The sequence below is a fragment of the Myxine glutinosa genome, chromosome 2, assembly GCF_964187855.1.
Source record: "Myxine glutinosa chromosome 2, kmMyxGlut1.1, whole genome shotgun sequence".
Taxonomy (NCBI): domain Eukaryota; kingdom Metazoa; phylum Chordata; class Myxini; order Myxiniformes; family Myxinidae; genus Myxine; species Myxine glutinosa.
In genome coordinates this window covers 91587279-91605170 of record NC_136262.1, presented here as the reverse complement: position 1 = coordinate 91605170, position 17892 = coordinate 91587279, and the positions used below count along the sequence as shown (strand labels likewise).

Here is a 17892-nt window from a genome sequence, read left to right as displayed (position 1 = left end):
GGGGGGGGGGGCGTGGGAAGGGGGCGGTGGGAGAGGTATAAAACATATGGACACTGCCAGGACTTACAGGAAAGAAGTTGGAATTTCAAACAAGGTGGATCTGGGGTGAATTAGCGGGGGTAGAAAAGATCAAGGTTTTGGATGGGGGAAGATAAGAGATGGTGGTGAACAGCTGTTTTAAAGACCTGGAGGGAGGAGTGGGATTGAAGGGAGTGAGGGAGTTTGTTCCAGAGGTGGGAGAAAAGAGGAATGAAAGAGTGAAGGTGAGCAGAGAGCCGAGATTTCGGCAGTTTAACCATCAGAGGGTTGCTGGCAGATCTTGTGCGACCTGTAGGAATATTTGGGGGACAGAGCACAGAGAGAGCTGGGGGTGCAAGGCCGGAGAGGAGTCGGTAGAAGACAGAAAGACCACCTACCTGCCTGCGGTGAGTGAGTGAAAGGCCCTCAGAGATAGCTTCATCGCGGGAGATTCCAATGATTCTGAAAGCTTTGGTTTCAACAGCGTGAAGCCGAGCTAGGTGTGAGGCAGGAGCACCGGCCCATAGGGGAGAACAGTATTCCATTGAGCTGCGGATGAAAGCCTTGTATGTGGTGAGGAGCTCAGGTGTGCCGAGGAAGGACTTCGCACGACGGAGGATGCCCAGTCGGCGACTGGCTTTGGAGGCCAGCTTGGAAATGTGGTTTTCCCAAGAAAGATCATGGCAGATAGTGAGACCCAAAATCTTGAGCGACAGAACTTCTTGGAGAGGATTGTTGAGAAAGTAGATGGGAGGGTTGTCCAGTCGATCTTTTCGGAGAGACATAGTAAGAGTGTGAGATTTGTCAGGATTGAAAGACATGTTCCACTTGTTTGACCAGTCTGTGATTTTGTCCAGGTCTTCAGAGAGTGAGGAGGCAGCAGACTGCCGATCTGAGGGAAGAGGAATGGAGCGGCAGAGAGTGGAGTCATCAGCAAAGAGATAGAGAGGATTTTCGAGAGAGTCAGAGAGATCATTGATGAAGACCAGAAAAAGCACGGGGCCCAGAACACTGCCTTGGGGAACTCCAGCCTGAACAGGAAGAGGAGATGAGAGAAACCCATTCAGGGCCACACGTTGACGACGACTAGAGAGGAAGTCCGCCAGCCATGCGTGGAGATTTCCATGGATACCAAAGGAGGAGAGTTTGGTGAGCAGAGCGGGGTGCCAGACCGTGTCGAAGGCACGTGATATGTCGAGGGAGACAGCTCTAATTTCCTGTTTGGCATTGAGGACCTCCATCCATTGTTGAGACAGCAGAAGCAGCATGTCCAGAGTAGAGTGACCTGGTCTGAAACCAAATTGATGATCAGAGATCAAGCCATTGGAGAAGAGGAAAGATTTCATATCCGAAGCAATGATGGATTCCATGACTTTGCTGATAATTGGGAGAAGGCTGATTGGTCTGTAGTTGCTAGGATCTGTTTTTGCACCTTTTTTGTGCAAAGCGGTGATGTTGGCTGATTTCCAAGCAGATGGCAGTTGACCTTGAGCAAAAGAGAGGGTGAAGAGAACAGAGAGAGGGTGAGATAGAGCAGCAGAGCAGGATTTTAGGACCCGTGGGCTGATGCCGTCGGGTCCAGTTGCAGAATCAGAGTCGAGGGTTGACAGAAACTTTTCCACCTTGTCAGGAGGAAAGGACACGGAGTCCAGGAGCAGCAGGGTACGACTGGGTATGGTGGGTACAGAGAGGGATGGGTTTGGGACACAAGATTTAGAGGCAAACACAGAGTTGAGGCATTCAGCTTTTTCACGTGCGGAGTCAGCTGTGTAGCCGTTTGAGGTAAGGGAGGGGATGGAGGGGGAACAAACACCAGAAACGGATTTGACCAGACGCCACCAGGATTTGGAAGAGGGAGACAGATAAGAGAGTTCGGTCTTGAGAACGGAGAGATATTGTTTCCTGGCTCTCCTGAGGGTGGACACACACTTGTTTCGGGCTTTGTGAAAGGAAATGAGATTTCCTTCCATTGGATTTGCTTTCCAGGAGACGAAGGCAAGTTGTTTCTGGGCAACAGCCTCACCACAAGATTCCGTGTACCATGGACGGGAGGAAGGGTATGACAACTGAAGACGAGATGGGATAAATCTGTGCATGAGAGAGAGCTCTTTGGAAGTACTTTGGAAGAATTCCCAGGATGAGTTGATGTCAGAGGTGGTAGAGATGGGAGACCAGTCCAGATGATTGATGGCTGCTTGAAGACCGTGCCAGTTGGCCTGAGTGAAATGCCAGACTCGTCGACGCTGAGCAGGCTCCCTGAGGATGGTCAGAGAGATGTCCACTTTAACAAGGACATGATCAGATGATCCGATCGGAGCAGAAGAAGAGCAGCAGACATTTTCAGGGAAGTTAGTCATAACCAAGTCCAGAAGAGAAGATGTTCCGTTGACTGAGATCCGGGTCGGGAAATTGACAGATTGTGTCAGTCCCAGTGAGTCGCAGAAGTCCTTTGCTGAGGAGCCATGGCTGGTGAGAGAGGTACCCACACCCAGCCAACTGGCATGATGACAGTTGAAATCACCACATATGAGGAAGAGAGAGTTGGGATGAGTAGATAGAAGTTGGTCCATATCATCAGACAGCGAGATGTAGATGGAGTCATCACTGTTTGGTGGACGGTACAACACACATATGAACAAGAGGTGGGAGCGAAGGGGAAGCCGTAGCCAGAGGTATTCCTGGGGGTGAGGTGGAGAGAGTGCAGTGCAGGGCGAGTGAGGAAGAGAGTTTTTGATAAAGATAGCAACCCCGCCTCCAGGACGAGGCTCAGGTCTATCATACCGGAGGAGGGAGTAGCCCGGGAGAGATACTATGGAATCTGAGACATCATAAAGGAGGAAAGTTTCTGTTAAGCAGATCACGTCTGGTTTGACAGAAGCAACCTGTATGGAGAGATCAGTTAAGTTTGAACGAAGGCCCCGGATGTTTGAGGTCCATACCGTTAATGAAGAGGAAGGGGGAGCATCAGATACAGAACAGGGGGGAGGAGGGGTAGGGTAAGATGTGGAAGAGGTGGAAGAGGTAGGGAGAGCTGTTGAAGGTGTGTCAGAGATTTCAGAATAGCTCGGAGAAAGGGAAGGATGGGGCGGACAAAAGGTTTGATGGTGATTGGGTGAGCCACAATGAGGTGTTATTTGAGGAGGGGGAAGAGCGAGGCAGAAGGTTGGGGGAGATGGAGGTGAGAGTTTGAAGGGGGAAGAAGCGGGGAGGACGCTTTGAGGAGGGGGAGTGAGAGGGGGGAAATTGAGAAGCAATGAGGGTGGGGAGATTTGAAGGGGAGGGGTGAGGGGGGAGTTTGGGAGGGAAGGGACAAGGGGAGGGATTTGAAAGGGATGGGATATGGGGGAGATTTGGAGGGGAGGGGTGAGGCAGGAGTCTAGGAGGGGAGGGGCGAGGGGGCGTCTTGGCGGGGAGGGGTGAGGGGGTAGTTTAGGAGGGAGGGGGCAAGGGGGGAGATTTGAAAGGGATGGGTGATGGGGAAGATTTGGAGGGGAGGGGTGATGGGGAAGATTTGGAGGGGAGGGGTTATGGGGAAGATTTGGAGGGGAGGGGTGAGATTGGATTTTTGAAAGTGTACGATTTATGGGAAACGAACATTTATTGCAAAATGAGTTTCTTGTGACCTTCGAGTTAAAAATACGTTTAAGGACGCTGGATGGAGGATGGAGTGCAGGAGAGTTTAGGGAATGTAGAAAAAAGGCACTATAGGAGATGGATATTTTTTTTGGGATGAATTGATTTGGTGAGCAAGTCGAAAGCAGCCTTTTAAAGAAGAAGAAGAAAAAGGTGTTATAAAATATGACGGAATACATAACTTGAGGGGAAAGTGTAAACATTGAAGGTTAATGAGTGAAAACTATCTGGGGAAATGGGGGAGAAACACGTGGTCGAAGAACGAACGAACGAATAAGAATGAATAAACGAATGAGAACAGAGAAGGAAATGTTGTTGTTTGTTTGTTTGTTTGTTGTTTTTTTTTGTTTGTTTTTTTTTTGAGTTGAGATTTACACAAGGAAGTAGGCTATGGGTGAAAAGACTGGGAATACAGAGAACGAAAGTTATTGGATCACAAACGACGGACCGCTGAGAGAAAAACAAAGCCTCAAGGTTGTACAGTGCACACTGTACAAGGCCTCAAGACACGACACGAATTAACACCATTTTCAATACAGGTATGAAAGATTTGCACCGAAAAATCTTCGTCGGGACACAATATACGTACAACACCATAAATAAATACAGTTTTAACGAAAATACAAATGGGAACAATCACTTAACTTCGATTTCAAATCGTTCGCGACGCGGCAAAGGCCTTGCTCGCGACACGGCAAACAGACGTTCAATTTATGAAAGATAAACACCGAGAAACAACCAAAGTTGCACACAATAACTTCACACACCGAAAGATAAATACAGTTTCGACAAAATACAATTGTGAACAGACTTAACTTCGAAAAACGTGGAGACCGTGTGGAGCTTCGAAAATCCCTGCCGCCGTCTCCAAGATCTCGCGAGATCTCCAAGATCTCGCGGGTTAGACAACAAATTTAAGGGGTTAGACAACAGATTGGAAGGATTACTGGGAAAATTGGGGGGCATAATTTGCCAAGCCAAATAAATTAATGAGGGGTTAGCGAGGGGGCAAGCCAGGTATGAGATAAAGCAGGTGGAGAGGGAGAGAGACCGCGGAGTGGGCGAAGAGGTCGCGGGGGTGCACGACGAGGTAGCGCGACTCGAGGAGCGCAGATTGAGCGGGTTGGAGCAAGGCGCAGGTAACTGGATGGGTATAGAGATCGCGACCCGGGTTATGGGAAAGCCGGCGACCGCCGAAGTAGAGAATTTTATTTTATTAGAACAGGCGGCCGTCGAGGAAAAATAAATTGGCAAAGAACCAAATCCGAACTATTTGTCACCCGAACAAATAGTAGTGGAAATTGGAATTGGAGAGACCGCAGACGTAGAACGGCACTCGCGGCAGGGAGAAATGGATAATGTACAAAGTCTGAATTCACATCCTGATGCCGTACTTGCTAATCCTTATAAAGATTTGCAGGTGCGTGTGGAGAGGATGATCCTAAAGGTGAGTAAGGTGGTATATGGTGCAAAAAGATTTTGCGGGAGAATGTTTGGTGCGAAAAGAATTTTCGCGCGCTTGGGATTCCAGCGTACCGCAGGCGTTTGTGGGAGGTCCGTGGTGCGCTGTGTGAATAGCAATGGCGCGCGTGTGAAGAAAAGCAGTGTGAAGGTGAACGGCGCACGTGTGCGAATGGCGCCAGAGCACGAGAGTGTTACGGAGTGCGAGGGAGAGTGCAAGCAGAGTATGGAAGTGAAACCGAGTGCGAGCGAGAATGCACGTTGGAGTGTATGTGTGATGAGAGTGACGCGAAGAGTGAGATGGATGGAAAGAGTGTGCGAGGAGGCACACCTGAGTTGGTTGTGGCACGTGTGCGGGAGGGCACATCGGAGCGCGTGAGTGGGTATGTGCAAGAGTGCACGGCCGTGGTGGTGGTTACGGAGTACGTAACGGGGGAGAGTGCACGCGAGAAGTGTGCGAACGATGAGTGTGCGCCAAGGTGTGTTCTGGGATGTATGAGCAAAGAACGGAACGAGTGGTGTGAGCATGTACGGGGAGCATCGACGTTAAACGGGACAGCGTTCAGACCAACGTTTAGCCGATGCGAGCTCCCGGTCCGTGCCGGGCGGTGTGGGCTGCGTGAGCCGGCGGGAATCGGTGTCGCGTCGCTCCTGATCGGAGCGTCGTGCACGATTCGCGCCGGGCCCCGCCCCGCACGGTCGAGTCCGCGCTTTGCCGGGCAAGGCGACCGGCCCGGTTGGAGGGAAGGTAGGAGGGGTCGGAACGGCGCCCCCTTGTGGTGGCGGCGTTCCACCCGGGCAAGGCTGGCCCACCGCGCATGGTAGCGAAAGGCCCCGCATGGGATGGTGCTTTGAACATTGGCCCAACCAAACCTCCTCCCCTGAATCGAGTGCCGGACGGACCCAACCTGCAGGCGACCAAACCACCCGTATTCATTGCTCGGCTTTGCGAAGCCGAGCTTCGAAAAGGTAATGACGCACCGAGGCTCAGAATAATGGACGATTAGGGGTAGCAGTAAAAATGATTGGCAGTAATGATTGGCAAATTGGATGGGTAAAAATGATTGGCAGTAATGATTGGCAAATTTGATGGGTAAAAATGATTGGCAGTAATGATTGGCAAATTTGATTGGGAAAATTTGATGGCAAAAATTGGATGGGCAAAATTGATAATGGGAGATGCCCGATGTGGAGGGATGGCAACTCTGCCATCCCTCCCATCCTGCCAGGGCACATGAGCAATATTTTATGGGGTTTTGGCTGTGTAAACTAGCCCGGGAGGGTTAGGGTATTGTTAGGATTTAGAAAGATGACCATAGGTAACTGTAGAGTTAAGTAGCGACATGTACCTGTAGAGGGGACGTAGCAGATTAGTGGATGATAACGACGTGGGTTGTGCATAGAATAAGGGATGGCTGGGGGAAGCACTAAGTTAGAGGGGAAACCAGGTAGCGAGATGATGTAGTTGTGTTTGTAGTGAGAGTGATGAAATGAGGAATTGGTATGAAAGTGCACGGTAGTGCTGGTTATGAAATGAGGCAATGCTCGTAAACGATGTGTGTGAAAGTGAATGAGCAGGGCATTGTGGACATGTGAGTAATTGTGATTGTGCATTGTATTGAGCGAATGGTCCTGGAGGGAAGGAGGGTGCAAGTGCCACCAGGTGTGCGGGTGACACCAGGTGTGTGGGCATAGGTGTGCAAGCGAAGCACAGGTGTAGGTGAGAATGGTTGTGGGAAATAAATGGTCTGGAGTGAATGGAGCATGGAGTGAATGGAGTATGGAATAGATGGTATGGAGTATGGAATGGATGGTGTGGAGTGAGTAGTGTGGAATATGTGGAGTGGAGTGGTTGGTGCGAAAGGAGTGGATGGGGAAGATGGCCCCTTCACGAATACCCAGGGAGGGTAGTTTAAAAGTAGGTAGAGGGAGTAGGTAAATTGTGGTTGGATATTGGCATCTGTGGTGCGGGTAGTTGCACGGGAGTGTTGTGATTGGTGCATGAGTAAAGTGGCATGGCTGTGCGTGTGGCCTGTTAGTACGAATGATTAAATGGGCACTCCGCCACTGTTAGTATGTCGGCCAGGTGAGGCCGCAGGTAGGCTCTGGGAGACAGTAGAGTTGTTCAATGGGGCCCGAGGATCCGGAGGACGGACCCGGGTAGCCCGACGCCAGAGAGGGCGGTAGTGGGGTGAGAGCGCCAGAGGGCCTTCCCCAGGTAGATAGGTTAGGGAGAGGAGCAGGTAAGCTCGGGAGGCAACTGCAGTGGCGGAGGTGTGCAAGTGAGCGGACCTGCTGGGAGCGCCACACGACCCAGGCCGGAAATTTGTGCGAAGGCACAGGGTGAAGAATCGGGGGAGTGAGACCCCAAATTGATGAGCACCACAGTTTGGTCCATGGGAGTTCGGTTCTTAGAACCACATAGTGTAAGATGGCCAATGGTTTGGCAGGGAAAGACCCCGGGTAGAGTAAAAGTGTTAAAGTCATTTAGAAGTATAGTTAGGATTGAAATCTCTTCGCACCATCTGCATCCACTCACCTGAGGTGATGACTGGACTCCACACCACCGGTTTGTGCAAATGTTTGGAATGGTGAGACGCATCATGACGTGGGGGTGACATTGTGCTTGTTGTTCCATCTCTTCCTCCTTAGGAGGAATTGATGAGAAATTGGGCTTGATGGCAAATTTGGTTAGAGGGATTGTGGACGAATTTGGTATTAGGGGAGATATGGGGAAGACAGGACAATAGAGACGGAATTTGCAAATGTGTAGAATTTTGTAAATACGGGGTAAGGGCAAGGGTAGGGTAGATGACAGGGGCGGGTGGCGTGCAGTAGGGACGAGCTTTCTCCGCTCGCTCCCATGCGCACCTCACCTTGCATTACCTTGTTTTGATGGGTACCCTTGCGACCTTGCCCCGATGCTTGCTGTGTCCTTCCTTCCCCACTCGGCTTGTTCTTTTGGGTCCAGGGGGAGTGCGCATGTAGCCGCAGTTGTGTGCCCGAACCGCCGCTGCACAGCCTGCCTGGACCGGTACACCACGTTATGGACCGCACGACTTGCGGCCCAGCACCACCATATGGACCACACATTTCTGTGGCCAAGCACCACACACTTATGGACCCCACGTGTTGGGGCCTGGCCCCTCTGCTGGGACCGGCCATGATGGCCAGAGAAAAGCTTGCTTGCGGACCTCGGAGAGGTGGCACTACGCCATGCAGGTGGACCACCTTTAGTTGGCCCCTGCTGGCCATAATTAAAAACAGCGGACGCGTTGTGTGCCTTTTGTATTATCCTCAAATAGGCCGCAAGCAAAGAAGAGTCAACACCAAGAACGACCACATCAAGAAAGATCGGGCCAGCAGAGCAGAAACAAGAACAAGGTCATCAGTTTGTTTTTAATTGAAATGTGATGACATGAGTGAAATAAGCACTGGATGGTGGTTTTAGTGCTGATTGGTGCTTTGGTGCTTTGGTGAATTGTAATGCTCTTGTGCTCGGGGGTGCACTGCAATATCAATTGTGCATCCCCGGGCATGTGAGTATGGTGTATCGGTGCAGTGCAGTGCATACTCCTTCCTCTTTCAAAAGATCTTTTTGTCTCCCAAAATGACAGGTCCTGGGTTCGCATTGTAAATACCAAATAGTGTCTTGTAAATGATGCTCCCCACCATAAATGTATAGTTTGAAGACAATTCCGTGATTCGGTTATCCTGTGGGCGTGAGTCTGTTCGGTAGGATGCAACGTAGCAGGCGGGATATACTTAGTTGTTTTAAAACTGTCGCACTCAAGGGTAAGGTTAATAGTAGAGGGTTACTACACCTGAGTGTCACATTAAGTAAAGTTATTTCGGGCCGGGACGGCCCTGGAGGAGAGACGGGTGCTGTGTTATGGTTTTTACAACCTTCACTTTGTAAATTTTAGTAAATGTTCCCTTTTAAATTATCCCCTGTAAATATCCCCATTATTTGGCTTTATTAAAGATCATATCCTAGTTAGTCCATGTACAACACGTAAAGCACCATAGGACCTCTCTGTAGTTATTTCATTATTATGTGTTTCAGTTAAGGATCTGTTCCCAATAGTTGAATCTGCGTTGCATTAATCAAATAAGATAGGCCCCTTAAATTTCCCCAATCATCGCTCCCGCTCTTCAAAGTGCAGAGAGAGCGGTAGGGCAGCGTTCGCTCCTCCTTGTCTTGATTCGATTGCTTGCCCCAAGCCGCCATTGAACATGCGGTCTCAAGCCGAGGAAAAAGGGGGCGGGACGCAAGAACAAGGTGTGGCACGTCAACGCACCATCAGAGGTGGAGCCAGCGAGCCCTTGCCGGCCAACCAGGGCCGAGGTGAGCCGACCGGTAGGCGTGTCATCGGAGCCGGCGGCTTGATACAACAACGGACAATAAAAGTGGTTGCGAGGGACTGCTTCAAGAGATGAGTGAGAGGGAGATGAGTGCGAAGGATCGTGAGGCAGAAGAGTGGGTCCGCTGACATTACGCCATATATTCACATTGTCAGACCGCGTGAAACTAATACGTGCAGCTGCCGCCGGGTTTCGCCTAAAGCCCGGAGCGTGGACTGGAGCGGACCTCGACGCTGTGCATCTACCCGGACCTTCCTGCCCTGCCGTCTGCCTGGACCTTCTCCTCCTTCCAGCCATTCCTTCCTGCCATTCCCTGTTCGTGTAAGTCTGTTTGTTTGTCCGGGGTTGTAATATAAGACTGTTTTAAGGCTGCCCTGTGTCCTGCTTCTTCTTCTTCTTCTGTATATTCTTTGCCTTTCGTTTCCTCTTGGCTCGGATCGTGGATTGCTAAACCGCTCGGCAATTACCATCACATCCGCGGTTCGAGCAGGGACTCATTTCCCTGATTTGCGGAGGGGTTGGTGAAGGTATTTGGGAAATCCTTGACCAATCACCCTGGCCAATCTCATCCCGCAAAGGAGCGAGATAGTTCTAGGACTCGAACGGCCAGCTTAAAAGACGAGGGGATTAAACCCCCCTCGGTAAGGGGAGTGCCGAAACCGAGATCTGTAACAATATATATCACACTGACTGCATTCTAATCAACATAAGACAGAGAAGTGCTGTGCAATATGCCAACACTCTGCCAAGCGCAAACTGTGGGACAGATCATGAATTCCTTGTGGCAAAGCTGCAAGTCAAATTGAGAAATGTAAAAAATCAAAACGTCGGACCATATATGACCTTGAAAACCTATCGAAAACATATACAACTAGAACGGCACTTTGTAGAGCCCATATCTCTGCCAGGCTGAACAGTTTTTCGTTTTGTATCTCACTGATAGGCCGGATCTGGATAGTCACCAAAATTGAATCAATTCATCCTTGTCACACACTCAACCTATCCACCAAGTTTCTTCCAAATCCGTCTCACTTTTTTAAATATCGTGCTACATATCAATTTTGGCCTTATCTCTCAATAGTGAAGAATCCCTTAAAAATTCTAGTATCCGGATCTGGATCCTCACCAAAATTTAATTGATTCATCCTTGCTACACACCCAACCTCTCCACCAAGTTTCGTCCAAATCCATCCATAACCTTTTGCTTATCCTGCTCAAAGACAGAAATGCAAACAGACAGACAGACATACAGACAGAAATGGGCGAAAACATAACCTCTGTCCACCTTTGGTGGTGGAGGTAATAAAGGGTAAAACAAAAACATTTTGCAGACCAGGTCTTGGTTGACAGAATGCCAGTCGAATTGTGGAGGAGGTTGAAGACATAAAACAAGAGGCCAAAACGACATCCCAAAAGTAAGCATAAAGAAGAAGGCTAAATGGCTGTCAGAAGAGGCAATACATATTGCAGACAGAAAAGGAGAGATGAAAACCGAACGTGCATCAGTAGAGGACATTAAGCAGCCAAATGCTGACTTCCAACAACAATCGAGAAAAGACAAAGCCAACTATTTCAATGAGGCATGCAAAGAGATATAAAGTGACAACAGAGTGGGAAAATCAAGATTTTTTTTTTTTTTTTGAAGAACAGAGAAATCACAGGAAAGTTTATTTCGAGGATTGGGGGTCCTTAAGAGTATAACAGGAAAATATCTGACAAAAGAAATACAGGTGAAAGATGGACGGAAGAACAATACTGTAACTCCATATAACTGACATAGCAATGTGATGGCAACCTTCAAGGAAAGAGAACATGAGCAAGAACTGATAGTAATAGAATGTGACGTTTTGTGAGAATGTGAGCCCTGAAAGAGCTGGAAAATGGAAAGGTTTCAGGTGCTGATGAAATTTCAATATAACTCTTTTAGGTAGTTGTGGAGGAGGCAATCCAATTTTAACAACTTATCTGTGGGGGGTCGTATGGTCTAAAAGATGGAATGAGTCAGTCTACATACCATTCCAAAGGAAATGGATCCAAGACAATGTTCAAAAAACCAAACCATTGAATTCGCATGCAAGCAAATATTACTAAAGATCATTCAACACAGAATAGAATATTTCATAAAGTGAGAGATGCCCAATGAGCAAGCAGTTTTAAGAAGAGGAAGAGGTATTAAAGATCAAATCGCAAATCCAGGGTGGATCAAGGATAAAGCAAGGGAATATCAAAGGAGAGTGTGTCAGTGTTTTACAGATTATAGTAAAGCCTTCGATTGTGTTGATCATGAATTGATCATGGATTATGCTGAGAGAAAAGGCAATGTCGGAGCACCTGATATGTCTGATTAGAAGCCTGTACACTAAACAAGAAGATACAGTAAGAACAAAGTATGGAGAGATAGAATGGTTTGGAATTGGGAAGGGGATCGGACAGGGGTGCACATTCTCCCCTAACTTGTTTAATCTGCATAGTGAGCACATCATGAGCAAATCAAGCTTGGATGATGTATGGAGGATGGAGTCGAGATTGAAGGAAGATGTATCAACAACCTAAGGTATGCTGACGATACCACTGTGTTGGGAGAAAGTAAAGAGGACTTGATGAAACTGCTACAAGTCGTGAAGAAGGAACGTAAAAAAATATTGTCTTCATTTAAACCTAAAAACACTAAAATCTTGTCAGCTGAGACGATTGATGTGTTCACACTTGGAGATGATCACGTGGAAATAATGGAAAGTTTCATCTTCCATGTCATAAGTTGACAACTTATGTCAACAGACTAAGATTGAAGTGAGCGGTGAATGTGGAGGAGAAATTTATAGACGGTTTACTTTGAGGAGAACAGCAATGTCAGGATTGGCAAATATCTGGAAAGACGATGATGTGACAATACAAACCAAGAGGAGGCTGGTGAATGCTCTGGTTCACCATTGGTGTCTCCAATCTGGTATTTCCAGGTGTGATGTATGGATGTGAATCATGGACAGTGAAAAAGAAAGAAAAGAAGAAGAGTGACTATTTTGAAATGTGGTGTTGAGGACTAATGTTAAAAACTCCATTGACTGCAAGAAGAACAAACAAATCAGTGCTTGAATATATGAGACCACCATGTACATTAGAAGTGCTGACGTTAAAACAAAAATGGTCACACTTTGGATACATCATGCATGCAGAACACGAAAGTCTGGAGAAGTCAACCATGCTGGGTTCGGTTGAGGGAAGAAGAAGAAGAATAAGCGGCAACCTTGTATGTGCCCGATGGATGGATGGGGTAAAGGCTGCAACCAAGCTGTCTCTGCCAGAGTTTTGAGAGGCAGTGCAGGATAGGGATGTTTGAAGATATCTAATCATAAATTTCACCAGAAGTCGGACACGATGTGACGGAACTAGAACTAAATATGTTTTTGTTTACTCGATTTTGAATACAAGAATCCAATCAACCATTCAACTTTCTGTACAACAACAACAACAACAACAACATGCATTTTAAGGTCATTTTCCCTGCTAGAGCGGGGGTTAGCCTTGCGGTCCCCATGACAATCTCCTCCATTTTGCCCTATTTTCTGCATCTCTCCTTGTTAACCCCCTTGCCCGCATTTCTACTTCCTTCTACATTCATTTCCATCACTCTTCTCAACCAGTCACTTTCATCCTTCCTCAACACATGACCAAACCATCTCAACCTGTTCCTCTTCACAGCATCAATCACAGGCTCTATTCCCATCATCTTTCGCAATTCATCATTTGTCTTCCTCTCTCTCAACGATACTCCGCACATCCACCGAACCATTCGCATTTCCACCCTTTCCAGCCTTCGTTGCTGCTCTACATTCATGACCCATGTCTCGCTCCCATAAATCATAACACTTCTCACACATGCAGCATACACCCTTCCCTTCAGCTTCAACGACACTCCCCTCCTCATCAGCATGCCACTCAGTTCCCGAAACTTCTTCCATGCACATCTCACTCTAGCAACTGTTGCCGAGTCTGATCCACCTTCTCCATTCAGCATGTCTTCAACGATTGTCGTTTCAACTTTCTGTAGTAATATATATATTTATATATATAATGTAATGCTGCAATGCCACAACCTGGTTTACATTTATGCTTCTCTGGTAGATTGTCATCGAACTATCATGCAGTACTGTACTAGAAATCAAATGACAACTTATTTTATCTTCCTCCTCGCAATCTCAGTTGTCTTCACATTAAGCCTTTTTTTTTACACCTCTTACCATCCCATTTCAGATGCTGGCTCCACACGGATAACTATTTTATATGGAGCTTCGTTGGTCCTGTAGCTGTTATCATCCTGGTAAGGGTAAACATAACATAACTCACATAACCTACTGATTATTTGTTTAATTGTGATTTGTTTCAGCCATTTTTTTAAACCTTTTGTATTGCCTCATCTTTGCTAGGCCAAGTGAAGGAATTGGCCCCAGCATTGTAATAAAAACAATCTGGTGTTGGCTTAGCGGTTAAGGTGCCAGCTTGGGATCCTAGGATCCTGGGTTCGAATCCCGGTCGATCGCTAAATTAACGCCAGGGGGGTTGACTCAGCCTGTCATCCTTCCGAGGTCGGCAAATTGAGTACCAGCTTGCTGGGATGAATGATCCCGGTGTGTACCCTGGTTTAGAATAGGTACACCGTATCCCTGCGCACCGTAAGAGGCGACTAAGGGTTGGCGCCAGGAAGGGCATCCGGCCATACAAACATTGCCTCAAACAGGGAACCATGATTGTCATGGGGCCCGCAAGGCTAACCCCTGCTCTAGCGGGGAAAATGGCCTTAAAACGATCATTCGTTCATTCATTCATTGTAATAAAAACAATAATTCAACTTATGTCAACAGACTCATAGAATATCTTGTGAAAATTATGAGCCTGTTATTATAGAATACCATTGAGTTACTTATAAGTTTCACGATTTATGGTGCGTAACAATAAGGTTTGTGGATGAACCTTCATTCATGAGAGAACTGAGAAAATTTCCAGGTAACCGAGTATGTCTATGAATTGGAGGTGAGAATCATACATGAACAATAACAGAATTATAATTAGTCTTGTGTCGTTCCATAAACTTTTGAAGTTCATGGTGAAATTCATGGTGAAAATTGCCAAAAGATTTGCACGTGACATTTCTCAATGGACGTTTTTGTCTTTTCAGTAGTCTGTAGTCTCACAGATGCCATTTGGCATCTGCTCACTCACTAAACATCCTCGGCTGCCTTTGTGGCTTCCATCGCAAACACCACATGTCTCTTGCCACTGCACAAATCGTGCTGGAGCTCTGGTGCTAAGCTTGGCAGCAAAATAGATGGTGAAATGCCATGCTCTTTGCTGCTCACTATGGATATATCATTGTTTAGTGTGTAACATATACATGATATAATTTAAACAGTGCTTGAAATGAATATACAAAGGAACAAAAGATGGTGCTGTCATCATGGTATGCCACACACCTTGATCGATTAGTCCATTGTAGACAAGGTAGCTTTAAATATCTCACCAGTTATCTCTTTTTTTAAATTCGATTTCATGGCTGTGGTGAAGTGAATATGATATCTCTGTTGCAGCTAAATTTTATCTTCCTGCTCATCACATTGTACAAGATGGTTCGCCACGCACCTCCTCTAAAACCGGATACCAGCCGACTGGAGAACACGAAGTGAGTGTCTCAACACTCAATATCGATCTCTCGCACCTGATCATACTTGCAGTACTATTTTATTTCCATCCACACCACCTCACATCAAGCTGCACAGCTATAGAAGGCAGCGTACTATCATAGATAGTGATTTGTTATTCATCATCACTTCTTAGTCGGCCTTACTACGGTGCCGCACAGCCAGAGCTGTACATCACTCAGGGTTCCATACAAGACTGACCTGATGGACTTTCATGCTGGTATGACCTCTTTATAACAGCAGGTACAGCAGGCACAATAATATGTAATTGTCTAGCTATTCAGATCACGTGCATCCCGTGAACATGTCGGATTGTTTCCTTGTTTAAATTCATTGCTCCCCATATACCCTCCATTCCTAATCTGGCCAAAGCAACGAACATGAATGCATACATGTTAATATATTCTATTCTTAAATCTTAATTAATACTCGTAAATCATCTCAAGATACTACAAGCAATCTCAAAAAAAGAAATTGCTCCTGAATGGGATTGCAATAAATTACAACTTTCAGTTTGGCTTTTGTGACAGGCCTCGGCAAGACATTGAAACTTTCACATTTTATCACTCTGCCTGGGCAAACTTGCAAACACAATGGGAGAGAGAGGATATTGAGGAATGCATGTGAAACCTTTTGAGAATCTTAATATTGGAAAATAATTAATTATTGTTAATTCTGACAAAACCTAATTGCTTGTCTTAACCGCAAAGTTTGGTAAAGTTGAATAGCGAGAAAAAAAAATTTGCTTTTATTATACAACATCTACTTGTTTGTTTTTGGTGTGTGTGTGGGAGTGCGGGTGGGGGGGAGAGGTGGAGAGGTGGGCATAAATATTTAATATTAAGTTTTCTTGGAAGGTTGCAAATGAATGAATTACAAATAATTGTGCATTTAGTGAGAGGTTTTCCTTTTTGACAGTATAAATGAAGGCTACAGCATGAGGATAAGACTATCTCTCCTTTTAACAAGGAATACTGTAGTCATGGTATTGCCTAATACATTGCTACAGAGTTTTATCTTTGCAAATAAATACAGTCGTGGCCAAAAATATTGGCACCCTTGCACTTTTTTCAAATAATGTACCATTTCTTCCAGAAAATTGTTGAAATTAAAAAATCTTTGGTATCCACAAATGTATTTCTTTAATCTGCAGTGGAACAAAACAAAAAACGCTGAAGAAATTACTAAATCTTAGCTCATTCCACACAGAAATCATAAAATGGCCTGGACAATATTATTGACACCTTTTAGAAGTTGCTAGAAATAATTAGATTTCATGCAGGTGATTCTCCTTTACTTTGGAATTGAACTCACCTGTAGTGAGTTTCAAGTGCCTGCAACATAAAAATCACTCATTCAACCAGTTTGAATAGAGAAAAGGAGTCATTCTGCTGTTTTGTGTCACTGTGTGTACCGCAATTAGCATGGAGAAAAGAAAGAAAACCAGAGAATTGTCTGAGGAGGTCAGACACAAGATTGTAATCAAGGCTACAAGTACATCTACAGAGACCTTGATGTTCCTGTGTCCACCGTACGCAATGTTATCAGGAGGTTTAAGGCCCATAGCACTGTAGCCAACCTCCCTGGACATGGCCGCAAGAGAAAGTTTGATCGAAGATTGCGACGAAGGATTGTTTGAATGATGGAGAAAGCACTTCGATCAACTGCCAAACAGATTCAAGCTGACCTTCAGACACAAGGTACAACAGTTTCAATTCACACCAACCATCGCCAACTCAATGAAAGGGGGTTCTATGGTGGGAGCCCACTGCTGAGAGAGAGAGACATAAGAAAGCCCAACTGGAGTTTTCCAAAACACACCTGAACAAGCTAAAATCCTTCTGGGAGAATGTCCTTTGGACAGATGAGACCAAATTAGAACTTTTTGGTAAAGCACATCATCTCTATGTTTACAGAAAACAAAATTAAGCCTTCAAAGAGAAGAACACCTTCCCTAAAGTCAAACATGGAGAAGGTTCAGTGATGTTTTGGGGTTGATGTGCTGCCTCTGGCACTGGGTGCCTTGAATGTGTGAATGGCATCATGAAATCAGGAAATCAGGACCAAGGCATTTTGGAGCGCAATGTTCAACCCAGTGTCAGAAAGCTGGGTCTCCGTTGACGGGCATGGGTCTTGTAGCAGGACAATGACCCCAAACACACTTCAAAAAGCACCCATGAATGGTTCAAGACAAAACACTGCACTGTTCTGAAGTGGCCAGCAATGATTCCAGATCTAAATCCCATTGAACACCTGTGGGGAGATCTGAAAACAGCAGTTGGGAGAAGGAAACCTTCAAATCTGGGAGAACTGGAGCAGTTTGCACAAGACGAGTGGGCCAAACTGCCAGTAGAGAGGTGTAGGAAGCTCATTCATGGCTATAGGAAAGGCTTGACTGCAGTTATTTTGTCCAAAGGTTGTGCTAACAAATATTAAGTTGAGGGGGTCAATAATTTTGTCAATGCCATTTCTTTTTATTTTCTGATTTAAAAGGATATATTAAGTTCTGAATCAAAAACAACGTTTCTGTAGTATTAACAGTGAAATAAAGAATTGTGGAGACTAAACACTTTTGTCAATTTCAACTTATTTTTTGAGAAAATTGTGAGTTATTTGAAAAACGTGCAAGGGTGCCAATATTTTTGACCTTTGACTGCCAGTACATCACTTTCTTAAGTTGTACAAGTGCATTCCAGCAAATAACATTGATTTCTTTTTTGTT

The 17892-nt window shown here is 46.0% G+C and overlaps 1 protein-coding gene across 13 annotated transcripts in view; it reads left to right on the top strand.

Annotated features, from left to right (window-relative positions):
• The window catches only part of LOC137421571 (adhesion G protein-coupled receptor L2), a 638565-nt gene that overhangs the window by 519318 nt on the left and 101355 nt on the right, over positions 1–17892 (top strand). For all 13 annotated transcript variants that reach the window (XM_068107767.2, XM_078771230.1, XM_068107766.2 and 10 more), the window contains 2 exons: positions 13729–13795; positions 15060–15151. In XM_068107767.2, coding sequence (XP_067963868.2) covers positions 13729–13795; positions 15060–15151 — 159 coding nt within the window. The remainder of the gene's footprint in view (positions 1–13728; positions 13796–15059; positions 15152–17892) is intronic.